Source organism: Fistularia commersonii, chromosome 4 (assembly GCF_037954325.1).
Source record: "Fistularia commersonii isolate RoL2024-O1a breed Wild chromosome 4, RoL_Fcom_v1.0, whole genome shotgun sequence".
Lineage (NCBI taxonomy): Eukaryota > Metazoa > Chordata > Actinopteri > Syngnathiformes > Fistulariidae > Fistularia > Fistularia commersonii.
In genome coordinates, this window is record NC_141287.1 from 19703411 (window position 1) to 19730426 (window position 27016).

At 40.9% G+C, this 27016-nt stretch overlaps 1 protein-coding gene across 2 annotated transcripts; it reads left to right on the forward strand.

The window, feature by feature from the left end:
- Positions 1–738: 738 nt before the first annotated feature.
- On the forward strand, positions 739–26143 carry LOC147235057 (activin receptor type-1-like). 2 transcript variants are annotated; one of them, XM_086145867.1, is made up of 13 exons: positions 739–809; positions 927–1056; positions 14858–14931; positions 15459–15713; positions 16166–16447; positions 16634–16900; positions 18145–18350; positions 20558–20657; positions 22334–22480; positions 23041–23316; positions 24111–24308; positions 24924–25054; positions 25144–26143. In XM_086145867.1, the coding sequence occupies exons 3-13, from the start codon at positions 14865–14867 to the stop codon at positions 25276–25278; spliced, it is 2064 nt and encodes a 687-aa protein (XP_086001993.1). In that variant the 5' UTR covers positions 739–809; positions 927–1056; positions 14858–14864; the 3' UTR covers positions 25279–26143. The 2 variants fall into 2 exon arrangements, with proteins under 2 accessions (XP_086001993.1, XP_086001994.1); XM_086145868.1 differs by lacking the exon at positions 739–809 and having other exon boundaries at positions 920–1056.
- Positions 26144–27016: the final 873 nt, after the last annotated feature.

Genomic DNA, 27016 nt, shown 5'->3' on the forward strand with positions numbered 1-27016 from the left:
AGCAAGGCCAAATATATGTGTGTGAATGAGAAGAACCCGGGTGGAACGGTGAGGCCACGGGGAGTGGAGATCAAGAAGGCGGAGGATATCAAGTACTTATGGTCAACAGTCCAGAGCAACGGAGAGTGTGGAAAAGAGGTCAAGAAATGGGTTCAAGCAGGTTGGAATGGATGGAGAAAAGTTTCGGGGGTACGAAGAGACAGAAGACTATCAGCCAGAAAGAAAGGAAAGGTGTAGAAGACGGTGGTGAGACCAGCCATGCTGTATGGACAAGAAAAAGTGACAATGACAAAAAGACAGGAGGCAGAGCTGGAGGTTGCAGAGATGAAGATGTTGAGGTTCCTTTTGGGAGAGACCAGGATGGATAGGATCAGGAATGAGTCCATCAGAGGAACAGCACATGTACGATGTTTTGGAGAGAAGGTCAGAGAAGCCAGACTGAGATGGTCGGGTCATATATTGAGAGACGGATGCTGGAATTGGAGGCCTAGAGGAAGACCAAAGAAAATATTGATGGACGTGGTGAGAGAGAGATACGAAAGTATGCATCGCTAGTGATCATTATCCGCTTCAATGCTATTATTACTTCATTTTTTTTCTTTCACAGTAACATTGGAAGTTTTATTTTGGAAAAACCCAACCGGAAACGCATGTGTTTACGAAGTAGCACACGCCGGACTCAACTTGATAGAAACTCCACCCCCGCCAGACCCCGCTCCACCTGGCTTCTTCCTCCGAGACGCCGCCGTCGGGGGTGTGTGTATGTGTGTGTGTGACTTGCGAAGTACAGCCTGTACTTCGATGCGAAGGTAAAGACAGGAAATCTTCTAAACAAATCTCTCCATTTCCCCCTCCAACGGCAAGAAAGCGAGTGACCGTGTCTCTTTTTAACCGCCCCCCCCTCTCTTTCGCCGGGCGACCGACAGACCCGGCGTCATGTAGGATGCGCTTTCCAGACTTTGGGAAACAAGTCGGGTTTTGTCGGTGAAATCTCGGGAGATGGCTGAATCGTTCCCGGCCAAGAGTAACCATCGAGCAATCTGAACATTTCTCAAGGTAAGACCGGCCACGCAGCACCGCGGATGATATTTATTTATACTAAGGCCGTGGACATTTTTGCTCCAGAGGCGAGAAGTTCGCCGAAATGTCGATCTAGTTTGACGTCCGGAAAGCACCGATCGTTATCCGCTTTCTTGTTTCTCGGCGTCGCGTTCAAACGCTCCTCGGTCACGATTGCGTGAGTAACCCCGACTGATGTAACAGCGGTCGAGCCGAGGCGTCGCCGTCTCGTCGGGGCGGAGAAGCCTCGCATGTCGCCGCGTCAGGCCGGCGGACGGCGCGGAAGGAAGCTCCGGGGACCCGCGTTTGCAGATCCAATCAAGCCCCTTCAAACATGGCAACAAGTCGGGACTCAAAGTTGGGTGGTTGCCTTTTTTTTTTTTTTTTTTTTTTGTTTTTTTGTCATGCAAACGGCTCTCGGCCCTGCGTGTATCGTGCGTGTGATCATCCCACGCTGAGCGCTTCGTTTTTAACATCACAATCGCAGTCCTGCAGCGACTGAGGCGGAGGAGGAGGAGGAGGAGGGGAAGCAGACGGCGGCGGACTCGGGGTGGCTGGTGGGGTTTGGATTTAGAGCGTCAACGTCTGGGCAACCCCGACTAGTATTTATTTATTTATTTGACTTATCTTTGTCGGGGTTGTGCCGCAGGGTAACGATCGCAGGTAAACTGCGATTCCCGGTAATTGGAAGAGCAGGAAAGCCGTTGATGAGCGGCTGCAAACTTCATTAGAAAGGTGTTAATTCTGACTGGAACCATTCAGAGATCATTAAAACGTGTGAAAGTGACTCACACTGTGCTACATCCTTGCCCTCCTCCCCTCCCTCCAAATTAATTCCCTTCAAAATAATCAAGTTTGTCTCCACTGGTGTCCACAACATCCCGAGAGCAGCTGTGTTGGTTGTTGTGTTGAACAGGCAGTTTACACCCACATACTCCAACAACAGTTCCAAGGAGAAGATCTCCTGGTATTTGTTTAGGCATTGGCATTGTGCACAGGGCCTTTCCTTGTAAATCTTCTTCTTCTTCTTCTTTCGGATTTTCCCGTCAGGTGTCGCCACAGCGAGTCAACTTTCTCCATCTAACCCTATTCTCTGTATCTTCCTCTCTCACACCAACTACCTTCATATCCTCTCTCACTACGTCCATAAATCTTCTCTTTGGTCTTCCTCAAGACCTCTTGCCTGGCAGCTCCAATTCCAGCATCCGTCTACCAATATATTCACTATCCCTCCTCTGTACGTGACCGAACCATCTCAGTCTGGTTTCTCTGACCTTCTCTCCAAAACATCTAACATGTGCTGTTCCTCTGATAGATTCATTCCTGATCCTATCCATCCTGGTCACTCCCAAAGAGAACCTCAACATCTTCATCTCTGCAACCTCTAGTTCTAGGGCCTTTCCTTGTAAATACATCATTTAATTCAAAGCAATATGACACAACATCAGTGATGGCACCCTAATCTGTCTTTTTTCATGTTCACTTAGTGTTATATAGTTATTTACATTGTTTTTTTTAAAGTGTATCACTGTCTAGCAGGCTCTTTCTGATCATTTTTCAGCGATTGGGCAGATTTATTTTTTAGTATTTTTTTGGCTTATTTATCTGTCTCATAGTTAATTTGTCTTTTGTCACCTCTTAATTGGGTTTGCTCCTCTCTACATTTAACATATTATGTACTGTCAGATTTTTGAAAGCACTCATGTGCATTTGCTAAGGGGGAAAAAGTGATTCAAAAAAAAAAAAAATCCAAACGTCAAAAGAATCATATTTTACAAAAAAAAAGGTTTTTTTTTCCTTATGACCGGAGTTTCCGGACATACAAAGTAAAATTGTGCCTCACGTTTTTTTAAGAATTTCTTCTTAGTAAAAGAAGAATGAATATTTCTCATCTCTAGTTGCTATATCCAAACTGTTAGGAGACATTGCACCGATGTATCTATTCAAATGGCACAGGAAGACCGGGATAATTGGTCTGGCAAATTATTAAAATAGCTAATAAATTATTCAGATTATTCATCCTATGATAATTTGTCATCAGAGAATCTTCAGACCCTGAATAATTGTGTAAACAGTTAGCGCTTACCTCTCTATGAATGATAGCTGTTCAAGTTGGTGTGATGTGATGCCATATATTATAAGCATGGCGTGCGTACTATCATTCCACCTCAACATTCTGGCCAAACATTGAAGTGTGAAAGTTGTGTGTAAAGAAAAAAAAAATCAGTTAGATACTCACACCAAGGATTTCCATATCATATGTTGTCATAGTTTGTTATCAGAGCTAATTAGGTGAAATCAGATGACTGCCACCTGCAGTTCCATGCAGGTACAAAATATTCTCCTCTTCCAAGTACAAATTTATCAGCCAATGTACGGTGATGCTGCAGGTAACCTTCATCAGTGCCTTATCAGTTTGCGGTTTCTTTACCCTGAGGTTGGATTTCTGCCAACAGGCTGGTGTTTGAAGCCGTTCTTACGAGATTTGATCACAATGAATCAGTCATCTTCCCTTTGTTGTCTGTTTCCCACCACTTCTGCTCAGTGAATAATATGATTTTCTGCCGCTTGAAGCGTGGATGCGGGAAACGCTGTCGGCAAATCAGTTCAAAACAGTACGTTGGTTGGTGTCAGACTTCACAATGGTGTGCATTAAAGCTGTAATGCACCATACATCCAGATTAAAAGATATGAACGTATGAATTTTATTCATTTCACATCAATAGATTGCAAAAGACTGCATAAGCGTTCTTGGTGTAGTTCAACTCAAAGGTACCCAACCACCGGGTCATTAGGTAAAATGATGCACAGAATTAATCAATAACGTTTTGTTTTCCATTTTATTGATTTAGAGGAAACAGTGTCATTATGAAAAACGATCGGATTCTCTCCCAATACCATCCATCTGTGCTTCTTGACACATGTCAAGACACTTAGTCATGTGATATCTAACCCCAAGCTAGCTAAAATGAGGACAGAAATCAAATGTCTGGAGAGCTTTTTTGCAAATGGGGAAAGGACTATTCTATTTTTTTGATGCACTTGGTATTTTTTCGTGCCGGGCATACCATTTTATTTTGTCATGTTTATTTGCTACATTGCGAAAATCTTGTCTTATTGTCTGTGGCCCAGAAAAGATGGGGACTGCTGGCTCTGCTGACCTGTTAGTAAACTCAAAACCCTCTTGAAGCCTTAGTTAGAAAATCATAACAAACTTCGATAAACGAAGCAGTAGTTTTCATAAAATATCATTTCCTCTGCTTTGACCGAGAGTCTTGCATCATCTGTTGGAGTTGAATCATTAGTTTATCATATCACTGTACGCACAAGTCAACTCCAGAGAATATTAAAAAAGATACAGTACGCATACTTTGTATTAATATTAGATTCTGACGCTTGTATCTTTGCTCAATTATTGAAACAGGATTTGCAGTGATCTGATATTAATAAATGAAAGCAGTTTGTTAAATTGCAAGATATGTAATTAGCACGATGTTGAAATTAGGGAAACTTGGACCAAAGCTATGGAGTCTGTTGGCATCTCAACGTATTTTTATTGATTGATTTGATTTGATGCAATAGCATTGTTTTGTGCAGTTTGGGAGCTGGTCCTAACAAATGATTGCTATCATCAGTATATTTCTTCCCCTTCTTTGAATGCACGTCGCCCTCTCGCCAGCACTTAGATTAATACTTTGAGGTGCAAATGCATACGTTTTAAGATTTGTCGGTTGAGATATGTTTGTTTTGAAGAAAACAATTGCGATATGGTGTCTTGCCACCTGTTCTCTGTGACTTGCATCATGGAGGGGACCGATTGGACCCAAATAAACTGTAAAATGTATCACTGTCTGGTCTATCATGGTTCAGTTCCAGTGGATGTTGGGCTTCTGGTTTGCTGTGTACAGGCAGTATTATTACCACTCACCCTGTCCTCTTTCTCCTGGCTATTGGTCTTCAAAAGTTATTCTATTCTGGGGCTGTCTTTTTGGCAAACAACCTATTGAATTTTGCAGACCCTGCTTATACACTATAAAACATTATAATCTGAAACATTTGTAATCAAGGCTCAATAGAAAACAATATAAAGTATATCGCAAAAGTCAGAAGAAGACAGGTAATCTTTGTTGTGCTTGGGTAACTTCTCCCAGATATTTGGATGATTGATCATCTGTTGAAATGCAAAGTGTTTGCTCATTTACAGTAAATCGGGAAATTTGTTTTTAATTTTGAACTAATAACTAATTCATCCATCGTTTGGCCTGACTGAGTGAGATTTTTTTTTTAGACCAATTCATATACCGATTTGATGGAGTATAAAATAATTGGTTGCTTTTCTATAGGCTGATATGTTACATTTTTGAGCTTGGAATTAAATTTGGATTTTTGCACATAGATGTGCGTGGATATTTGAGCTGAAAGCTTATTTCCTGGTGATTTTAGGGTTATTTCTATATTTTTAGGAAATGTTGTGCTTGTTTTTCAATTAGAGACAATTTACAGTTTTCTGATGATGGAAAAGACGATTAAATCATTTCACAAAAGAAACAGTGATTCGTAGTACTATTTTAATAAGTATCATAGTGAGAGATTATTATTTAGTTGGGTCTCAATCCCATTACATGGTATCTAAACATTTTATCAAGTCCCATACAAATCAATCTCTATTAACATCTTGATTTTAATTACTTAAACTAGCAAATGATATGGAGTTGAATCATGTATTCGCATTAGATATTCATCATATTTATATTAGCAGATACTATCTCAGCTCATTCATTTTGAATTACTTGTATTTACAAGTGACAATTACAGTAACTGATAATAGAAACAAATTAAACTGCAGATTTTTTCAAATTTTCATTCGGCTCTTGATTGCTTTGGCCGCAGATGTCTTGGCCTGTACATAAGAATACCACCATATGTGGTGGACATAGAGTGTATCATTTGGCACAGAGGTCTGAATGGGGGAATGTTAGCGCACGTGTGTGTGTGTGTGTGTGTGTGTGTGTAGTGGGGGGGTATGATAGCAATAATTTCTCTGCGCAGAGTAATTTGGCTGTCAGGAGCAGCCAGCAGTTTGGGTTGGAACAGTATTCAAGAGGAGGGAAGTGCTGCCTCCAAAAACCCTGGGACAGGGTTGGGGGTTGGGTAGTGTGTGTGTGTGTGTGTGTGTGTGCGTACGCGCATGCATGTAGATTCAGATTACACACAGTCTGTCATTAACAAGAGAACTGCAGTTATGAGACAAAGATAGACTGCTTCAAGTCTGAGCAAGAGTCTGGGGCTCATCACTCTTCTGTGAAGACGGCTCTCAAGTGAAAGAAGATGGAAGGGATACTGTTTGTGTGCCTGCATAAGTGTGTTTGAGACACTTAGTATGTGTTTGTGGATGGGAGACTGGAGGATCTCGAAGGCTTGAAATCTTAATGCCAGAGTCGAAACATTTATGTGAATCTGTCAGCTATCCTGTTGCAGCTGCGTGTGTGTGTGTGCGTACGTATGTGTGCGCTCCCCATGTATCTATGGGGATATATTTATATGCTGACTTACTAGAAAGTTTGACTAAAAGACTTGGCATCTGATGAGGCAGCAGGCTGCAGAGGAACATAGCATGTGGGTTGGATTTGTTTCTGTTCGACGCTTGTGTCCAACTCTTTAGAAAGGGGCTTTCTGTCTGTCGTGTTATTTTTAGTCCAAAAATCCTTGAGTCCTTTTATAATTTTCTGGCCTTACGTAGCCCAAACATATCCCAGCGAGAAAAGCTGTGTAGGACTTGTGGGCACTGCAGTCTCAGCACCGAGACTGCAGTCTGGAAGGGAAACGGAGAGCGAGTTAAAACAATTGTTTGCTATTTGGGATCTTGCTCCTGTCTTTTCCTGGTGGCTTCGTGCAGACTTATTGATTCCGTTGGTCAGAGACCAGTGGAGACGGAGAGACTACTACTGACTTTGAACAAACACACGCAGACGGAGGTCTGCAGTGCTTGTGGCTCATCTCCTCCCTGCACTAACCCAGACTGCACTGGAGACAGTCTGCAATACACATTGAATGAGCCTTGTACTCGCTTCAGTGCTTTTGTCTTATTGCTCAGCTGTCGGGGGGGGGGTTGCATCTTCAATAGTTGCCTCTGATCTTATTCACAGTCCGAGGCACGGGTACCTCAGTGTTAAGGGGACTCTCTTAAGTGAAAATGTTCGTTGCTCCAGCACTTGATTTATAAGGCTATGAACTATGCATTTTTGCTTTCATGTGAGGATTATCTTCTAAGTTTTGGACCAACAGCCCCACTTTGACATAGAAGTTAATACATGTTTTGCACTGTTAACGCTTCTTTATGAGATCCGTGTAAAATTTCCATTGAAATTTCTCAGAGGTTTTAATTTTTGATTTCATCATTTATGGTGCTGCCTTACTGGAATGAAGGTGAAATGGGAAAATAGATCGCGGGGCTTTGTTGTACCGCATTAGATTTAAGTGTTTATTTTATCATTCTGGGATATTGCAGGGTGATGTAATGAACAAATTGTTTGTTTCACACTACCAAGAAGGCCTGTTTTGCATATCAATAGATATCATCTGCTTGAGTGGGGATAATGAAATGTCATGTAATCCAATTGTTCACATTTGTCCTGTAGTGAGTAGAAGTGTGATTATTTGAAACTGACAATATTTGACCACAAATCACAGTTTCACCCAAAAAGATGATCATCATATTATGTTACTGCTACTGCTGCTATTACAGTCACATTTTGAGGCCTGAACAACTACAATGACAATCTCCTAGTTTTAGTTCCTTGTGTCAAAAATAATTCTGCTTCAAACTGTAATATGTTTTCAAAGATGTTATCCTTGCTGCTATAATGTAATAAACAACGACAATTAACTGAAGTAAGTCGGTTGTCAAGGCTTTGCCATATGACTTAATGTTTTCCTTTCAGCTCCATCAATTTCATTAGTGTACAACATGCTATTTTACAAATGCATCAGCCAGTTAAACTTTATTGCTTATTATGCAAACATTTACCTTTGGAAATATGTTTTTACCTTTTGGAGTTAACTGATGTATCACATTAATTTATATATCTTCTTTAGTCTGTAATTACTGTATTGGAAAACAGTGTCTTGACTATATTCCGGAATTGGTTTGGGGATTTTATTGTTTCATTTGGTTATCAAATTGGCACCTTATCTCTGCAAACTGAGCACTTTTTGTGATTGTCTAGTGTATTCGGTAGGTTTGACGTTGCTGATGTTTGACTCTTATCATTATGCCACTCAAAACAAGAGTAGACAGCAGAATGAAAAGACTCAAATCATTCTTTGAATGTAATGTAATTTTTTGTTGTAATACAATCAGGCTGCCCCAAAATTATGATCATGATGGTGAAATCTAATAAATGCTTTCAAGCTCTCCAAAGTGTTATAGCAGTCTCTGCCAAGGAGGAAACAGAATCAATCAAGACTAAATAGTCCCCGAGCCTTAAGCATCAAGACACACAGGTCTTTGGGATGGTTTCACAAAGAGAAAAATGTGTTAGAAAGCTGTGCTGGGATACAAATCAAGGTGTCTTTTGAAGGCAGGGAACTTTCTGAGACGGCCTTTTGGAGGGTAAGTGTTTGTGCATTCCTCTGTTGGCAAACATGGCTGAGGACCTTAAAGACTGTGTTTGAACTGACTCTTTCAAATGTTTTGATGTCTGTGTGAAAAGTCTAATTGCTATGGCGACCACTGCGTTGAACACTTGTTGACAATGTCGTCTTCACAATGATGTATAACCTTCCGGGTTCTCACAGGCCCTTACCACCGCAAAGCAATAATACAACCCAGGAGGAACCACAAGAACCTCATTATAAATAAGTCTTAAGTTTATCCACTTTGCATTGGAATTGAAAATGCGCTCTCAGCACTGTATGGAATTCCCTTACAGACCCCCATATTTTTGTTGTCTTCGGTATTCTGTACAGCAATTGCTGTATTTTGCCTTGACCCCCAATCAATAAGAACATAGGAGCCAAGAGGTAATGGAAATGCTTCCTTAAGAGGGACCTTGTATCATTATGGGTTTCTTAGTGCAGAGATCACATGATGGGAGTGCTTACATCAGGCAGAAAAGGCAATTGCACTGTTTCCAAGCAAACCAAAGACCGATATACAGAGTACATGAGTAACTTAGACAAAAGCAGGGGTGCATTTACATGTGATTACATTCCACACATTGCTAGAGGAGGTAGATACTACAAGATCCTTACGCTACCTGATCAGGCACTGTAGAGTCTGCAACCATTGCCAGAGGGCCACAGAAGTACCTCTTTCATCTCCCATGGATGAGGCCCTTGGCCAGGGAGGAATGCTCAAAAGGTTAATGAACTTTCCTTTCTAGTTAGCAGAGCCCCATTTCTTTCATACTCAATTATGGTGTATGACTCAAGATTTGAAGAACAGGTCAACCTTACCGTCATACAAACCAAGGTCATACAGAAATATGGTTTTCAAATTCTTTCAATACAGATCAGTCGAAATCGATCGGATTCCATATCTGTATCGGGTACAATACTGATCCAGTCACCAGTAATCTGATCCCACAGCTATACAGATCATTCTCCAGTTCCTGCTGGACCCCCCCACCCTTTGTTTTTTTTGCTTTTCCTATTTTCTGGCACTGTCAGCGTTCATGTATAGAACTGATATTTAGATAAAAATGTTTGAATATGATATGTTATGAAATGATAATCTGATTGTTAAGCACTGGGCTAAGTGTGTGTACACTCAACAGTATCCATATCAGTCTGAATCCAAAAGTAACATACAGTTGATTAATATGACAGGTCAAGAGTTGAACCTTCCTCCATGTCACAGCAGCAGGATTCATTGCATTTGCACCCAATTTGACGGCTTATCGCTAATATTTTCATGTCCTTCAACAAGATGAGAAGCTGCATTTTACTGGCAAATGCATTGGTTATTAGCTAGCATTACAGATGGCATCTTAGACTTAAAGGATTATAGGCAGCAGCTCCTCGTTGTCCCTCAGCATGTAATTTCAGCGTCCGTCCAATTTATGTTACAGTGGCAAAGTTGCATCTGCACATTAAACATTATGAGCATAGTCAGTATAATAAAAAGATATACAGATTCCTGAACAGGTTTCTCATTCAACCAAAGTGTATGTAAGGAATTTTCACTACAATAAGTAGTACTGCACTGTTATTTAAAGGTGGTTATCAAACTGCTTGGGTGAATTATGATGGTCAGCTCCTTTAACACAGCGGTCTCATATTGATGATCAGTAACGGATGTCAGTTTGTCATACAAACCAAAACCTGCATTTTGTAAAAGGTTGTATGGCACTTACTTTATATTCACAGTACAACCAAGCATTTGTGTGCATTCCCTCATAAGAGAGAATTGTTTCTTTTAGTTAAGTTTCTGCTGTCCCAAGTGTTCTGTTTCACTGCGGGCTAATACTGTTTTTTTTCTTTTTTTTTTTCTTAAAAACTGAGGTGAGTGCGTTAATTTGCTGAGCTGAAGTATGAACGTAAATACGGGCTACTTCAATGAGGACACTTTAACCCTCTGGTCTTTCTTACACTCATATCTACCTAGAAGCAAACCATCTGTGTGTCCCTGATGGCATGCTGACACGCTGACTGTCTGGGTCGAGGACGGGGGCACAAACAGCAGGCTCTGCATCGCCTCAGTCTCCTCCCATTTCTTCCTTTGCCTCCCTGCAGATTGCTGCAGTTTCCTCGGTGTCCGGGCTATTTGTGCCATGGTAACTGTGCCAGGCTGCCAGCTCAGACACAGATTCCGCTTCTCGTTTTGCTCTTTGCCAGCATGATGACTCAGCAGCTCCTGCAGGGCTTCCAACCCCCTCCCTACTCAAACCCACTGAAACACCCTGCTCATCAGACAAAGTAGTGTTTTGTCATTCTCCTCTTCTTCCTGACCTGAATTCATAACACAGAAAAATAATAAAGCATCCAAATTGGCAAATACAATTCAGTATTTATTTGAGGGGGGAAAAATGTTCTTAAAATCCTTGGCCTCCTTTAGCCAAAGGATTGTCGATGTGCCGTTATACCTCATCGTCTGCACAGGCAGAATGGAGGGGTTGGACAGCAGGTAGCCAAATCACAGATCAAAGTCTGTAACGGTGGAACAGCTCATGCCAAACATCAACACTAGTGTGTATTTTAATGTCATTTCTCTGTGAAAAGCTATAAAAATCCACATGCCATGGCAACTAAATGCCGGTGATGTTTGGTTGCCTGTAAAAGTAAACCTATCACACTGATGGATTTAGATTTAACTGCAGCAACAAAAATCTGTTGTTTTTTTTTTTTACATTTTATTCAGTCATTTTCGAAAAAGAAAATTTATTGTCTGAAAAATTGTGAAAATGTGCTTTGTAATTTGGCAGTCAGTAACAAAAGAGAATCAGCCGTTTAAGGGGAAATCTATGAAAAGTATAATCCAAAAATGAGAGACACTTTCATACAGTAAAGAAAATTACCAGAGGGTTCTGATTTTTCGAATTGTATTTTGAAGGTCATGGCAGTAAATGTTTGTCAACTTTGTTTCATTGAACTTGAAGGTGATTTTTTTTTTTTCTATTTACTTTGAAGACCCTCCAAACAATGTTCTATAAGAAGAAAAACACTTTCTACACCCCAGTAGATTTCCAACTTTTCTCTTGTATAATTTGAGTTTTTATTTGCCGGTAGATTTTGATAGTAGGAGCGGTATTTAGAAAAGTGAAGATGAAAACTGGAGCCCCTCTTCTTTGCTGTTGCATATGAGTTTTGGGTTGTTTCAGATTTTTGTTGAGTTTCAATTGTGTTTTGATAAACGCCCAGCCCGATGTTTCCCGTTCTGGTTCCGACAGGGTGCCTTTGTGTGTGTAGTTTGCATATTCTCTCGGTGTGTGTGTGAGTTCCTCCAGGTTCTCCACTTTCCTCCGCGATCCAATACCGTGGCGTTTGTTAATTGAGACTTCTAACTCCTGCATCCTTGACTTCCTGACAGGCAGAATAGACAATACATGAGTGAATGATTTTTTTTTTTTATTGTATTGTGCGCTACTCTTACTTATTATTGTTATAGCAATTGATGAAAAGCACTTTAAATCTATTGCGTTAGTAGTTTTGGTGTTTTATTGATTAAGCTGTCCTACTTTTACAACATACTCCTTGCACTTCTCACTGGATAACAATCAGGACAACAGGCCTCCTATTCTTCTGCTAGTTGACGACAGGCTCATTGATTTTACTGATATTGGGTGTCAGGTGACTGTTTTTCAGCCGTCTCAACCTTCCAGTTTGTGAAGCGAGTTTCTTCATAAAGAAAAAAAAAAAACCCCACACGCTCTCAATACTTTTCAAATTACATCCAGGTTTTCTCTATTAAACGGGTACAAACGAAAGTGAGCTTTCCCAAATGATAAGTGACTCTAGATTCCCGTTAAACCAAAATCATTGTCTGTTTTTCTGTTCTGTCATTCGGTATCTTGCGCTGGTGTTCAATTAGCACACTGCAGCAAGATAAAGGCGAAGGAAAAAATGGACGACGGCAAGGGAGACAGATGAGAGCACACCTTTTGGCTGCGTTTCAGCTCCGTAAACACAAACTTAAGAATGCTGCCAGAGAATTCAACACACAGAACTGCACGCATACTGGCACACATGCGCAGAACGTAATTGGTCCTACAGATGCTTTCTTTCTCCCTCCGAAGGGCCCTCTCAAAGTGTCCACATCAGCAATGTTACAGTTGAGTAATGCGTAATATATTTTAATTATTGTTATGATACCTGAAGTCTGAAAATGGAATAGATCTCTTTAATAGGGGTGTTTACATTTTCTTACCCTGTGAACGTCTGGAGGGGCCCGATACTTAATTACTGAAATGGAAATCAAACAGACGATGATTGCTTTAAACAGAAAAGGTTTGAAAGGATTTTTACATGTGAATGGATTGCGGTATAGTAAGACCGCCACTAAAGTAAAATATCTTAGTTGTTCCCCCGCCCTGAGTGTTTTTCCACCACATTTTGAAGTGCTAATTTTAGGACTCTGTTAGGGGTCTTTCGTCCGTGAACAAAAGAGCAGCTAATCATTTACCTGCGGTAATTCAGACTATTATGTGGCGCTGACATGTTCTACGTGTTAAATTTAGATGAGTTATAGAGCAGTCAGTGTCAATCAGCAGAATTTAAGGGAGGATATTGAGATCTTCATCGTGTTTCTTTTCAAGTGATGTGAAATAATATCAACTTAACTCAGTCAGACAAAACCACTTTTCGGCGCTGAACGCCATTACGCAGCATTTGAAATTAGGTGCGCAGCCAACACATTTTTACGGATTGTTCCCCCTAAAAGTCTGTCACATTCCACTAAAGCCAATGATACTTTCATAATGGCTTTTTATGACAAACCTGAAAATGATCAGTTTAGTGTCGTAAAAGCCGTAAGATATTTCTGGAAAATAACCGCTTCCTAGAAGGATTTGTCTGTCAAGGCTGACTCTTTGTCCTACCTCTCCATTCCCCCTATCTGACTGTCTCCCGCCACCATGGTGCCCTTCTTCCCACCGTCCCCCTGGGCACCGACACCAGACACCTCTTTGTCCCACTTCTCTCCTTGTATTATCACACACTGTCCTGGCCCACATCTTCAACATTCGCCCAATTCTCTGCCCTTCTCACCGACTGTCCCCCAGTTGCCCCTTGGCTATACCTCCCTTACCACCTCCTGCCCCCCCGCTCGGTCCAAAGGGAGCAGACAGAGCTGCTGATTATCTCTGTGTGGCAGCCTCTGTTTTGTATTCTGATTAAAGGAGCAGCATGTGGTCTGTGTGTGAGTAGCCCCACAGACGCTGCTGTTAGGCTAATGCTAACATTACATGCTTAATCATTTATGTCTGGAAGACTGCTAGAGATCGGGGGTTGGGGGTGGGTGGGGGTGGGTGGGCTACTGTGGTATTTGTCTGTGGCACAGATGCAACGAAGCGTGCACACATGCTGCCAAGATAACAGCCCTGGCACTCAATATGGCATAAACTGGGCATGCTCCAGGCGGTGCTGTCTCCCAAAAAAAAACACACATATCATCTTTATAAATTGTGCAGTTTGCAAGGACCCCCCCCCCCCCCCCCTCCTCCTCTCTCCCCCCCAGAGTTTACATTTTGAGTTATACTGGTGGTTTATTAAAATCTGTCACTGTGGCAAAACGGACCAACAACTGCTCAGCATATGTGGCCGTTCTCACAGACACATTAAATATTGAAGGATTAGACTGTCTCCAGGTCTAAACGATAGTATTTGGGCACCCACACTAATTCTCCCCAGTGTGCTCTCCTCCTCCTCCTCATGTCTGTCTGCTCCTCTCCCCCTCAGTGCCAAGCAGTCTGTCCCTCCAACACACATGCAGACATCAACACACACTCGTGCACGCACTGAAGCAGCCAATAGGAGAGCACCAGTCTCCCCATTGCTTGCCACTCAATGCCTTGTTGCCAGGACAACAAGAAGGCATGAGACCCACTTTACTTCAGCACTTTAAACTTGGTTTTGACTGCCTTTCTAAAATCAAGGCAAAGTCTCCTGTAAAATTAGTCACTAGGTCAACAGCAGATACTAGCAGTATCTCTGATTGCCTTCTTACACTGCAGAGTGCTTTTCAGATATTTCAAACATAATATGCCAATGTGGAAAATACATTCTTTATTTTTACCACAGTATAACCCGGTATTTATGAAAGGTTTGTCTGTTTTTTAATTTTTTTTTTTCTCCCCGCTAGGTTAACAATGACAGGCCGGGGAATGTTTCCTTTGATTTTGATCATCCTGATCATCCCGTGCTCCACCTTGGAAGGTAAGGATAACGTCCTGGCAATGCACCATTCGAAAAACCCACCTTTTACCATTAGATCTAAAGGAGAGCTGCAAACAAAGGAAGGGGAGGTTTCTGCTTGGATAAACAGGCATGATCTTGATTAATTTTGCTCTGGCTAACTATAGATGCACTTTTCTGTTAATATATGCAAAATCTACTTTGGTCTGTTTCTATTCCCCTCAAGCGTCTTACATATTTGGACCAATTATTCAACCTTTTTTTTTTTTTTTTTTTTTTTTTAACTCTCCACCCTCCTGTCTGTCTAATCTTCCTTCTCTGTATTATTTCCAACCACTGCAGTGGTGCACATATTCAGAGTATAGTGAAATTTGGACTGCATTTTCAGGGTTGAAAGCCACACTTGTCTCATATGTCAAGCATCTCAATGCTCCACGTGCATAATTTGGAAAGAGATAATGAAAGGCATTTATGAAAAACAAAGGCTGCAAGGTCACCTCCTATTTTAGTGCTGTTTTTCAAACCTTTTCCTTAACTTTCTCTCACAGGTGAGGACACTGTGAGAAAATCTGAATGTTTTTGCAAAGGATCGTCTTGCAGCAGCGGGGATCTGTGTTTTGGCCTGCAGTGTTTCACTTCCCTCTCCTTACTGAATGGGACACACATCCTGCAGAAAGGCTGCATTGTGGGTAATGAAGCTGGATCTCCGCGCTGTGAAAGCCCCCCAACTCCTAGGCTGGTGGTAGAGTGCTGCTATGGAGATCTCTGCAACATGAATGTCTCGTTGCAGCTGCAGGCAAAAGGTAATTTATTTGCAATGGGAGTATCACAGCAAAGTATGTGAAATGTCTGGCCTTAAGGGCCTTAAGTTGTTTTATACCTGCAAAGTGTCACACTAAACAGACATCTCAGAGTTTGTGGCAGAACATGATTTGTAAAAGAGTTTGACGCATTCAGAAAATGTTAATGCATCATTTTATAAGAAATCAAGTACCTTTCCTTGTATCTTGTAAAACAGTTACATGTAATAAAATTGCATATCCTATAGGTGATTCATGTTTGGGGTTTGGAGTATTGAGATGCTGAAAAACTGCTAATTTAATTCTTGCAAATCTTACACAATGAACAATTGTAAAGGGGATGGTATTCAATATTTGCATGATATTTTTTTTTCTTTTTTCCCCCCTCCTGTGATGAATAACATCATTTTTCAAAAGATGATAATGAAATTCTGCGCATCTTCATTTCCTCTTAGATTCTTCAGACGTCGAATCGTCAGCTGGTAGACCATTCCTCAGCGAGCAGGAGTGTGTGTGCGAGGGGAGTACATGCAAACCTCACCACCGATGCACAGGCCAGCACTGTTTTTCTTCTATGAAGATGATTGAGGGGACAGCTGTCCAAGAAAAAGGCTGCCTCCGGGATGACGAGGAGGGCAGAGCCACCTGCGCCATGCCACCCTCATTGGCCCATGTCGTCAAGTGCTGCCAGGGCCATCTGTGTAATATGAACGTCACTGTGCAAGCTTCAGGGAAAGGTGACTTTGGACAGCATGAATTTACACATTTATTCTGTCTCCAAATTGGGAAAAGTACAACAGATGTATGTAAAAATCCCAAAGGCAGCAGAAATGAATATGATTAGCAATGCAGAGCTTTGTTGTTTTTTTTTTGTGTGTGAGTTGTGTCTTTCCACCTGCTAAATTTCCCTTTATCTTTTGTAGAGGACGAGGCAAAACCGCTGGTCAAAGAGGAGCACGAGTGTGTGTGTGAGGGCCCCTCATGTGTCACGGGGAGTCGCTGCTTTGGCCACCAGTGTTTCTCATCTCTGACAGTCAGTGCTGGGTCTCTGACCTTTCAGAAGGGTTGTTTAAAGATCTATGAGCAGAGCAAAATGACTTGCAAGACCCGGCCTTCGAGAGACCAGATTGTGGAATGCTGCCAAGGGCACCTGTGCAACATGAACATCACCGTGGAGCTCCCTGTCAATGGTATGGACACTATACCAGCTATCATGCGTCACCCGGTCAGAGTTTGTGTTATTTTCTAACCCCGATATCAGTGCATCGCTGATGCTTGGATATAATCGTTTCAGGAAGCGCCAAAGTAGTAGTCGTCTTTGTGTTTTGAGTCAGACCTGCAATTTTTCCCCACAAAACAACGCTGTTCTCCACGTTTTCATTTTGCCTGAGTCACACCTCAGCATGGCCACAGTTCTGTTGTCTCACGAAACAGAAATGGTGAGGAGGAGGTGGTGAATATTATTTTGTCCTGGTCTGCTTCCTCCTGTCCTCTCAAAAGCTGACAAGAGCTTAGGGGTTAAAGCCAACTTAGAGGCAAGGAAAGGCGGCCATCTACATGCAAGAGCAGGTAGTTTTCTGCAGTGTCTTTCCGCAGCGGTACTTTGGTTGTGCCTCAGGGAGGGATTTAGTTGCTGTCTGATCACAGCTTAGGCAACTGTATCCAGTTTTATTAGTTAGCCATCGATTTTATAAAAAAAAAAAAGTATTGTGGCAAATGTTTAAGTTTTTAAATGAGGTCTATGTATAGTCTTTGTTTTAAGGCAGATGTCGATACCAAAATTTTTTTTCAGGCTGTTACATGAAGGAGTGAACTGGTAATACCAAGGGGTGTTTTGGACTTTTTGCAAGGTCCATCAAATTGGTTGACTTCTAGAATACATTCCTAGTTATTTGTATACTGGAGAAAGAGTTCACTATGCAAGTAGTGAAGAGGATCGTTGTGCTTTAGGCTTAATGGAGTCTTTCCTTTGGAATGTTTGGAAAGGTGTGAATGGTGGTCAGTAGTACAGCCCGTCTCAGCTGACATGATCCTGTGTGTGTGTGTGTGTGTGTGTGTGTGTGTGTGAAGTGTGTGTGTACATGCTCATACAAGTTTCTATTGTGCGTACCTCCATATGTGACTGGTGCCGTTAGACTGTCATTGAAGTGCTATAGAGAAGCTCCACTCTAACATTATACCATGTTAATTATTGTAAATATGAAACTTAATCAGCACTGCACGCTATGTGTGAATGTTGAAAATTGATTTCACCAGTTTCTTTTTCATGGTTGATGCAATTCAACATTGTTGTTGTTGTTGTTTTTTAGCATTTCTCAACTGTACTCATTTAACAGACACAGTAATTCAATTTTTTTTTTTTTCATGTAAGCTATGGTGACTTTGTGGAAAAAAAAAACAAAAAACTTTCATAACTTTTCCTATTCTTCAACAGCTGAGGAGTTGTCCAGCTACAGCGTGATCATGCTGGTTGTTGTCATTGTGGCACCCATAATCGTCCTCATAATCCTTTCTGCCGTTGCCATCCTGGTCTTCAGACGCATCCACCACAACCAGTTGGAGAGACTAACAACTCGGGATGCTGAATATGGGACTATTGATGGTCTTATTGCGTCCAATGTGGGGGAAAGCACTCTAGCGGTGAGTTATGGATGCTATATATGTTACACACAGAGTAGACGCTTAAAGAATAAATTCTCAACTGCTATTTCAAAAATGTTGGGGTGGATTTGAATACTTTGAAATAGATTCATGTGTATGCATTGAGTAATCCAGCTTTCTGCCTTTGCAACAGATCAGAATGAAACTGAATTAAAATTGCAGTTAACCGTTCTAAAGAAGGTCAGAATGAAAAACAAAATAATAGATTTAATCATGTGAACATGTGGATCATTTCAGGGTACATCCATTTTTTCATCTTTTTTCTTTTAAACTTCCTGCTTTTGTTGGCACTTATTATAAATCTTTTGTTTTTAGAAAATATTGAGTGTAAGTTTCAGACACTTGTGAAATAATTCTTGTTTGGACTTCTGGGTGGCTGGGAGACTCCCGCTTTGTACTTGGATTATAGAAATTCACTTTTAAACCTTGCTGAATTGATGTTATACTCACCAAAAACAAACGGAACCCCCCCGTAAATTAATGTGACCGCACTGTTTACCAAAAGACAACAAACATTAGGGGTTTTGGATGCGCTTTTTTATTTTTAATTCCCCCCAATAGCAAACATACATCCACTAACAAATGTTGTGAGTCTCATCATTTTCAAAAAGGGTCGTTACTCCTTTCTGTTTAAAATCATTTGCTATGATTTTTTTTTACAGACACTTTTCATTATAAAAAACAAAACAAAACATTGATTTTTAATAACTTAGAAATCTGCCCCACCCCCAATCCCTTTTGAATTTACCAAGAAAGCTAAAGTAAAAAAAAAAGAAATAGCAGATCGGTCTTTGTGCCCACATTTATCTCCTATGAGGAATAGTCGTGGTCTCGAGTCTCCTGAACCTTTTTCGAAGTTATGACTAGTGCGTTGTGTGGCTCGGTGTTTGGTCATAACATTTCTGAAAATGATTAAATTCAACAGAACCAACTATCACCTCTTAACACTGTACTTTCCAGATCATACTCAATGTCACAGCAATTTATTTTGTTTGCCATGATGGATGTGGAAATGTGTTTCAGAAAGAGTTTAAAACTCACACCTTCTATCCCGTCTGTTGGACTCGTGTCTTTTTTATCTTTTTTTTTTTTTTTTTTTTTTTTTTTTCCCCCCTCAGAGGCGTGGATTGCGAGTTTTCCACAGAGCAGCGTAGGTTTTCAGGCACGCTAAACTGATCCAGAATTTAGGTGGAGTCCTGTGGTTAGCATTTAGTCTGAAGGACAACCCAGCACATTCACTGGCTTGGGAATCGCCCCATCTGGCGCGGGCCCTGACATAATATCTGAACGTCAAATTCACTTTTTTTTACTCTCGGAAGAACACGTATTGTATTTTAGTGCAAGCGTAAGGTTGAACATGTTTATAGCACTCCTGCAGTCAGTTTTATGTAAAATATTTAATCCTTAAATTAATAATGATTCCCAAGTTTGCTCGTATTAAATAAAAATAAATTTATTTGCACTTAAAGTCAATCAATTGACCCTAAGTTTACATTTTAGCCACAGAATGTAAATAACAATTATTGAAAAGTGCTCAGCTGCTAGTTCAAATTTCTCCTGTAACCAAAAGGTGTGTTTAAACCTTGTAACTTCAGGGGTCTCTGTCCTCTGTCGGTGTATTGTGTTTGCAAATTGTCTTTCAAGCAGCTCATGCATTATAAATCTGTTTATCTCAGGCATCATTCTTCATTGTTGTTTTCAATCCTTTCTCCCCTCCCACTTCATCCGTTTGTTTTTCTCGGCAGCTGCTGTCTCTTGATGTGCACTGCCCCCCTGCGTCGACGCTGTACTGCTGCACCTCTGAGATAAAAATAAAGGGCTTAGCAGCACTCTGCCTGTTTTGGAGTTTGGCCCTTGGCTTAGTTTAAAAATCTCAAGCCCACACCAGTCACAAGGGAGGGGGGTCGCACTTCTGTTATTTAATCAGCAGAGGGCACTCTGTTCCTCAACACACACACACACACACACATACGAACACAAAGCTTGCTCACTCCATCCCTATGTGTTCCACATCAAAGATGGTGTGTGTTCATCCAAATCCCAGATGCTCCTTTCTTCATCATTTTGAGGGTTCAGCCACGAAATTCCTGTGGAAAGGTTTTCATTTTAGATAGCTCATTTGCAAAAAAAAAAAAAAAACAAAAAACACAAGTTCAGCTTTTCATGTCTGTTTTTGTCTTTCCCAGGATCTGCTGGATCACTCCTGCACGTCAGGAAGTGGCTCTGGACTCCCATTCCTTGTCCAGAGAACGGTTGCCCGACAAATCACACTCAACGAGTGTGTGGGTAGGTATTCGCTCTCAGAATGCATTGTCATAAACATTAACGCCGCCTTAAAAATATCCAGCCTTTTCATTAATTTTAATGGGATTTTTCTGTGAGCGTAGGGTGTGGCTACAACGGGTTTGAGATTAAATTGATCCTGGACCTGCCTTTGGCTCAGAGAAGCCATAATTAATTAATGGGAGGAAATATGTGCAAGAGGGTAGAAAAAGGATTTCACATTTTTTTATGAGGTAAAAAACCTCCTATTTTTACTCTTGAGCTCAACGTGCATTGAGGTATTATTGTGCAATGACTTAGGACCTCATGAACCTTGAACTTTTTACTTTTATTTTGTTTCTCTGATATTATGCACTTTTGTGATACCCCTTGAACTCAAATGTCGGTTTCAAGAGTGAGTAATAAAATCACTATCTATAAGACAGATAAGAATCAAGTTTTCATCCCTTTGTTGCACAACAATAATCAGATGCTCATATGAACTTTGGACCTGGCTAAGCTTTCAATGAGCCAGTGAGAGATCTCATCTGAGGACATTCGACATGGAATGATGAAGGTCAAAATTCATAGTTCTCTTTCAGTATGAAAACACATTTCAGAGTTCTTGCTTAATGAGATATTTCAGCAGCTTCAACATATCCAAGGAAATATTTACTACATAATGGTAGTTTTGTACTTGCAGTACTTGTTTTCTTATTGTACAGTCACTGCTGCAGCCTCCTATTAACCTTTAAAAATGTTTTGTATTGTCATTGTCCACACACTAAATTTCGGAATAAATATTTGTGGCGCAAAACAGCCCTTGCTGACCAGAGAGATTTAAACCAGCCAGACATTCTGTGTTACAGTCCAAGACATCATGTCATGTTCTATGCTTTTTTTTTCTTGTTTTGAAGGGGAGAGGGGTATATGACAATTAGAAAACAAAAATTTGATCAGCATCCGTCAGAACAGTCAAGATGAATGTATTCATGATCAAATCTTCATCACATGTGGTGTATCTGCCTATTCTTAATGTAATTCATAACAATTTAATACCATCAAGATTCATTTTATGCTTTTGCATAACGTCAGAATCAGATTTTTTAATAATTGATTTCAAAATCAGTCGCTCAAAAAGTTGCGTAAGTGAACTTTTGAAAATGTTCTGCCAAAGTCATTAATTAGACATACTAGGATGATTTAAGGTTAAGTTTTTTTGCATAAATTTGCGGCGTAACCGGTTCACTGCTCACCACACCTAATTCTTAATTCTAAGAACACGAGCCCGCAGGGGCCAGACTTTCCTCACCTTTGTCAGTAACAATCTCACGGCTTGTGCAAGGCAACGAACATTATCATTTTTATTACATTCCTCCGCTTTACGCAGAGTAATCAAAACTAAAAGTGTCAAGACAAAGTCTGTGTTAGTGATGTTCGGTCCATGGTCATTAAATGTATTTATGCAAATCCCCTCCCTCATTTATTCCTTACAAAGACATGCAACCTTCAAATTCATCATTAATCATTGAATTTGGATTACTGTGGTATCAGTCCACGGTACGTCTCCATAATACTAAGCTCAATATTGGCACCGTCTGTCTTACCAACAGTAACAATGTTTATATTTTCCTCTGTCTGGCAATAAGAAATATGAAACTGCCTGCATATTAGTCAACGCTGCCGTGTTTTCTCGTCAGGTAAGGGCCGCTACGGTGAAGTGTGGAGAAGCCAGTGGCAGGGAGAGAATGTTGCGGTCAAAATCTTCTCCTCGAGAGATGAGAAGTCCTGGTTCAGAGAAACTGAGATCTACAACACAGTGTTGCTGAGACACGAGAACATTCTGGGTATGTGGCACGAGATCTGGTTCTTGTAAACCTCACCGTTGTCTTGGTTGCACCAACGCAGCTGACAGAACCCACTGAGATACCAATCCTAAAAAAGTGACATTTACAATTTGCTTCCAAGTTAAAACTCTAAAAGGGACCGTTCCACTTTAAGATAAGATAAGATAAGAACAACTTTATTAATCCCGAAGGAGATTGTTGTGCCGGAGTTACAGAAAATATAACAGTAATAAATAATAAAAAGAAAAAGGCAGAATTAGAAATAAAAACAAACTATAAACTATAAAGTGTCTCAGTGAAACTATAAAGTGTCATAGTAAACAAGTGATAAAACTATAAGTGTCTTAGTAACAAGTGAGGTAAGGAGTGCACAATAGTATGATAAAAGGAAAAATTGTAGTCCAGCTGTTATGAAATGAAATATTGCACAGTTCTGAATATTGCATTTATTTCATTTATTGATAGAAATATTTATTTCTAGGCTATTGATTTACTGGGGGTTGTTTTGCGTTTTTTTTTTGTTTTTGATGAGATTATTTTCACTTCTTTCGTCAATTTAGGCTTCATTGCTTCAGACATGACTTCCAGGAACTCAAGCACGCAGTTGTGGTTGATCACCCACTACCATGAGATGGGCTCCCTATATGACTACCTTCAGCTCAGCACACTGGAAGCATCCGGCTGCCTCCGCATGGCTCTCTCCATCGCCAGTGGCCTATCTCATCTCCACGTTGAGATCTTCGGCACCCAGGGCAAACCGGCCATCGCTCACCGAGACCTGAAAAGCAAAAATATATTGGTTAAAATGAACGGACAGTGTTGTATCGCTGACCTTGGTGAGATATTCTGACGATTTCAACAGTATGTGGTTTCTGTGCAAAGATTTATGCTGCGGAAGTCCTGTAGCTTGAAAAAAGGATATTTCAAAAATGTATTCTTCATTTGATGCGATCAAGATGTATCACATCAGACATGGTATGAAGAAAAGCGATTTATTTATCTTCTCTTGAAGTCAATGTCATAATTGGAATAGTTACAGAAAGTTCACTTTAAGTGTTTTGTATTTGATGTGCTGGATATACAAAGTATATAAGGCGATGAAGTAGTGCATCTCGTCAGTGCAATAGCGAACCACACACTCATAATTCAATGTTTTACTCTCATAATGCAGCTTTAGTAAGGCTGGCACATCATGTATCTAAGGGGATTTAACAACTTGAAACCAGCAGAGGCAAGAAAGGGTACCATCCACTTTGCCTCATTTGTCGCTAATGTAGGACGAACAACAGCGCTTAATGTACCACCAGGCACTCAACTGGAAATACACTGGGAAGACAACTTTAATACACTTGTGTTGTGTTTCCTCACATTTCAATGTGATTCAGGCTTTGGCACAAACATGGCGACACCCTCTTAGATTTTACAGCTAGTATATATTAAGTCCGCTCAAGATGACACATTTCACTGTTCCACTAACAAATATGGTAGCAGTTGTTTGTCTCATCTATTCTGGGATTAGAGAACATTTTGTTCACAACAACCAAAGCTCTTCATTATTGATTTAAGCAGATCAGCCACACTCAGGGTTATTTTCACTGCAACCCTCTGTGTCATTGTGTCTCCGTTCTAGGTCTGGCTGTCATGCATTTCCAAGACACCAATGAGCTGGATGTCGGGAATAACCCTAAAGTAGGAACGAAGCGCTACATGGCTCCCGAAGTGCTGGACGACTCCATCCAGATGGACTGCTTCGAATCCTACAAGAGAGTGGACGTCTGGGCTCTGGGCCTTGTCCTGTGGGAGATTGCCCGGAGGACAGTCAGCAACGGTCCGCGTCACAGTTGGTTTGGTCTAAATGTGGTCCTGTCCGATAGTTCTATCAAGCCACGTACCTTTGTTTTGCCCACCGAGTACGTTCTATCATTTTAACAGCCTGTATGAACAATCATACTAAAGTATCTAAATCTAAAATCACCCCACAGACAAACACGGCCGACGCATTTCCAAAATGAGGAAAGAAGAATCAAACCGCACCCCTCAAAAACATATTCGATTTGGATGTCCTAGCTTACCCACTTGATGTAACTGCATTCAGGTCTTTCTTGTTTTGTAGTTCTACTTGAAGTAGTATTTCGTTTAATTTGGTTTCTCCCCTCGGCGCCGATGTTAAATGAACTCCCCTCTTTCAATGTCAAACGAGTTTGTGGCTTTCCAAATCATGCTTTCAGCAGCACTTGAAGTATTTACACCGACGCACTGTTACCCCCCCGAGTTTTTTTCTTTCTCAAGGCCTCGCTCGAGAGAATGTATCTGTAGCGAAATGCTTTTTTCGCACCTTCAGTCAATGAATCTCGTATCACCCCGGGTTGTCATTCTAATTCACGCCTTAGTCTTTGCTCAGCGTAATGCGGTCTTTTAAAATGAATTGTCGCTGTATGCATAGGCATCGTAGAGGAGTACAAGCCACCGTTTCACGACGTCGTCCCCAGCGATCCCAGTTTTGAGGACATGAAAAAGGTGGTCTGCGTGGACCAGCAGCGGCCCAACATCCCGAATAGATGGTTCTCAGACCCAGTGAGTAACGTTGTGCTCACGTCCGTATCTCGATGTGCTTATTATCCAAGCCTGTCAGTAATATTTCCTGTTTTTCCGTTTGCCTCCAGACTTTAATCTCCATGGCCAAACTCATGAAGGAGTGCTGGTATCAGAATCCGTCCGCTAGATTAACAGCGCTACGCATCAAAAAGACACTCACAAAGATCGACAACTCTCTGGATAAAATCAAAATGGACATTTGAGGCCGTCTGAAGGAGGAAGGACTGGACTCTATATACTAAAGACCCTCGAAGATATCCAGAGGGTGGACCATATATTAAATTGTCAGAAGACAAGAGACTTTGATCGGTTCGGTGCCCTTATAGCGGCATGGAACTATATTTATTTTAAAACACATGGCGGGACACATTTTGGCATCCAAAGATGGCTGACCGGGCGCTTCTGAGACTGCCAGTGGTCTTGGAAATATGAAAATATGTATTAATCTCACAATATAGTAGTCGGACTGTTGGCGATGTTCTTCAAAGAAGTAACATTACCTGGGCATTGGAGTAGGCTTTTGCCGTCTTAGATTTGGGTGGACACATTTTGAGTTTAAAAACTGTCTGATCTGTTTATGTTTAGCTATTTCACTTTTTATCGTTTAATGTACTGCGTTGTTTATTTGCATTGTAGTGGATTCATTTAGAACAAAGGTCAACTGGTTTAGCTGAATGTTTTTCTAAACGGCGAGGCATGTTTGCTTTAGTTTTGTTTCACACAGCAGTTTAAGAGGTCTTTTTCCGGTTTCATGACTCCTGTAATTCACAGGTACATCGACGGTTCTGCTCCGCCTTCTGCGCATCGCCACGTATTTTACAGTGAACGATGTACCTGTTCTAGGTTTTATTTCTTTCGCTTTAAAGAGACGACTTTTAAAGAACAAACAAAAGATCTGTAAGACAATGCTGAGCTCATTTCCTCCGGAGGCAATGACTCCTGTAAATCCTGTACACTGTCTTAACACGTGCATTCTCAAGTAAATGAAGTGAAACTTCAACCCTTTTTACATTTCTTTTAACATTTTATATCAATTAGTGATTTCTATTAATTAAATAGAAAACTATACGATCTGCCTCTTGTCTAGTTTATACATACTGGCATAAATGTTTATTGTGCTTTCTGTTTTTTCATGTTGCAGTCAGTACCTCATTAAAAGGTACTGAAAACCAATCAATATTCAGATGAAATCGCATATCTGAACGATAATGTAGTTTCTGTTAGTGAAAAGAGATATGCCAGTTCAACTGCTTGTTTTTATCACAGGGTGTCTGCTGTATTCTGACCAGTCGTTACTCCTAGGGCTCGGCAACACGAGGAAAAAAAAAACATCCTAACCTGAGGCTTTTTTTTTCTTCTTCCAGATGTAGATGGTTAAAACATCACTCCCTTTATCCCGTCCCCTATCAGCATCATACGTCCCTCCTGCACAGTCATAAACTTCAGCGCAGTAAATTGATTGACATCCCCAGTGACAAGACTGGTGCTTATTTTTTAAATTTCATTTTGAAAAGGTCAGACGCCTAGGCATTTTCCGTGCAAGCTTTAAACTGACACACAAAATGTCCTGGTAGATGCCAGAGAGAGGGGGGAGGAAAAAAAAAAATTAGCCCTGGCCCGTTCCTATTAAACCCCTCCAGTATTTCCCGCAGGTTTAAAAATCTCAAAATCTAAGGGGGAAAGTTCAAGAGGTTTTGGTGACTCTTTCAATTGTCTTTCTGTCCTGTCTGCATTAAAAGTAAATGAATCTCTATCCCAAAACAAGCGTTTTCAAATCAAAACCCGAATTACCTAAATTTCCAGCTCAGCAAATGCGTCTTCATGTAACTGAACATTTACACGACGGCAAAATAACCAGTCCTGACCTTCCAGACGTCAGGGATTGGTATCAAAGGAGTGGCTGTTTATGTTTTTGCTCCATTCAATTTGTAAGGCTGCATT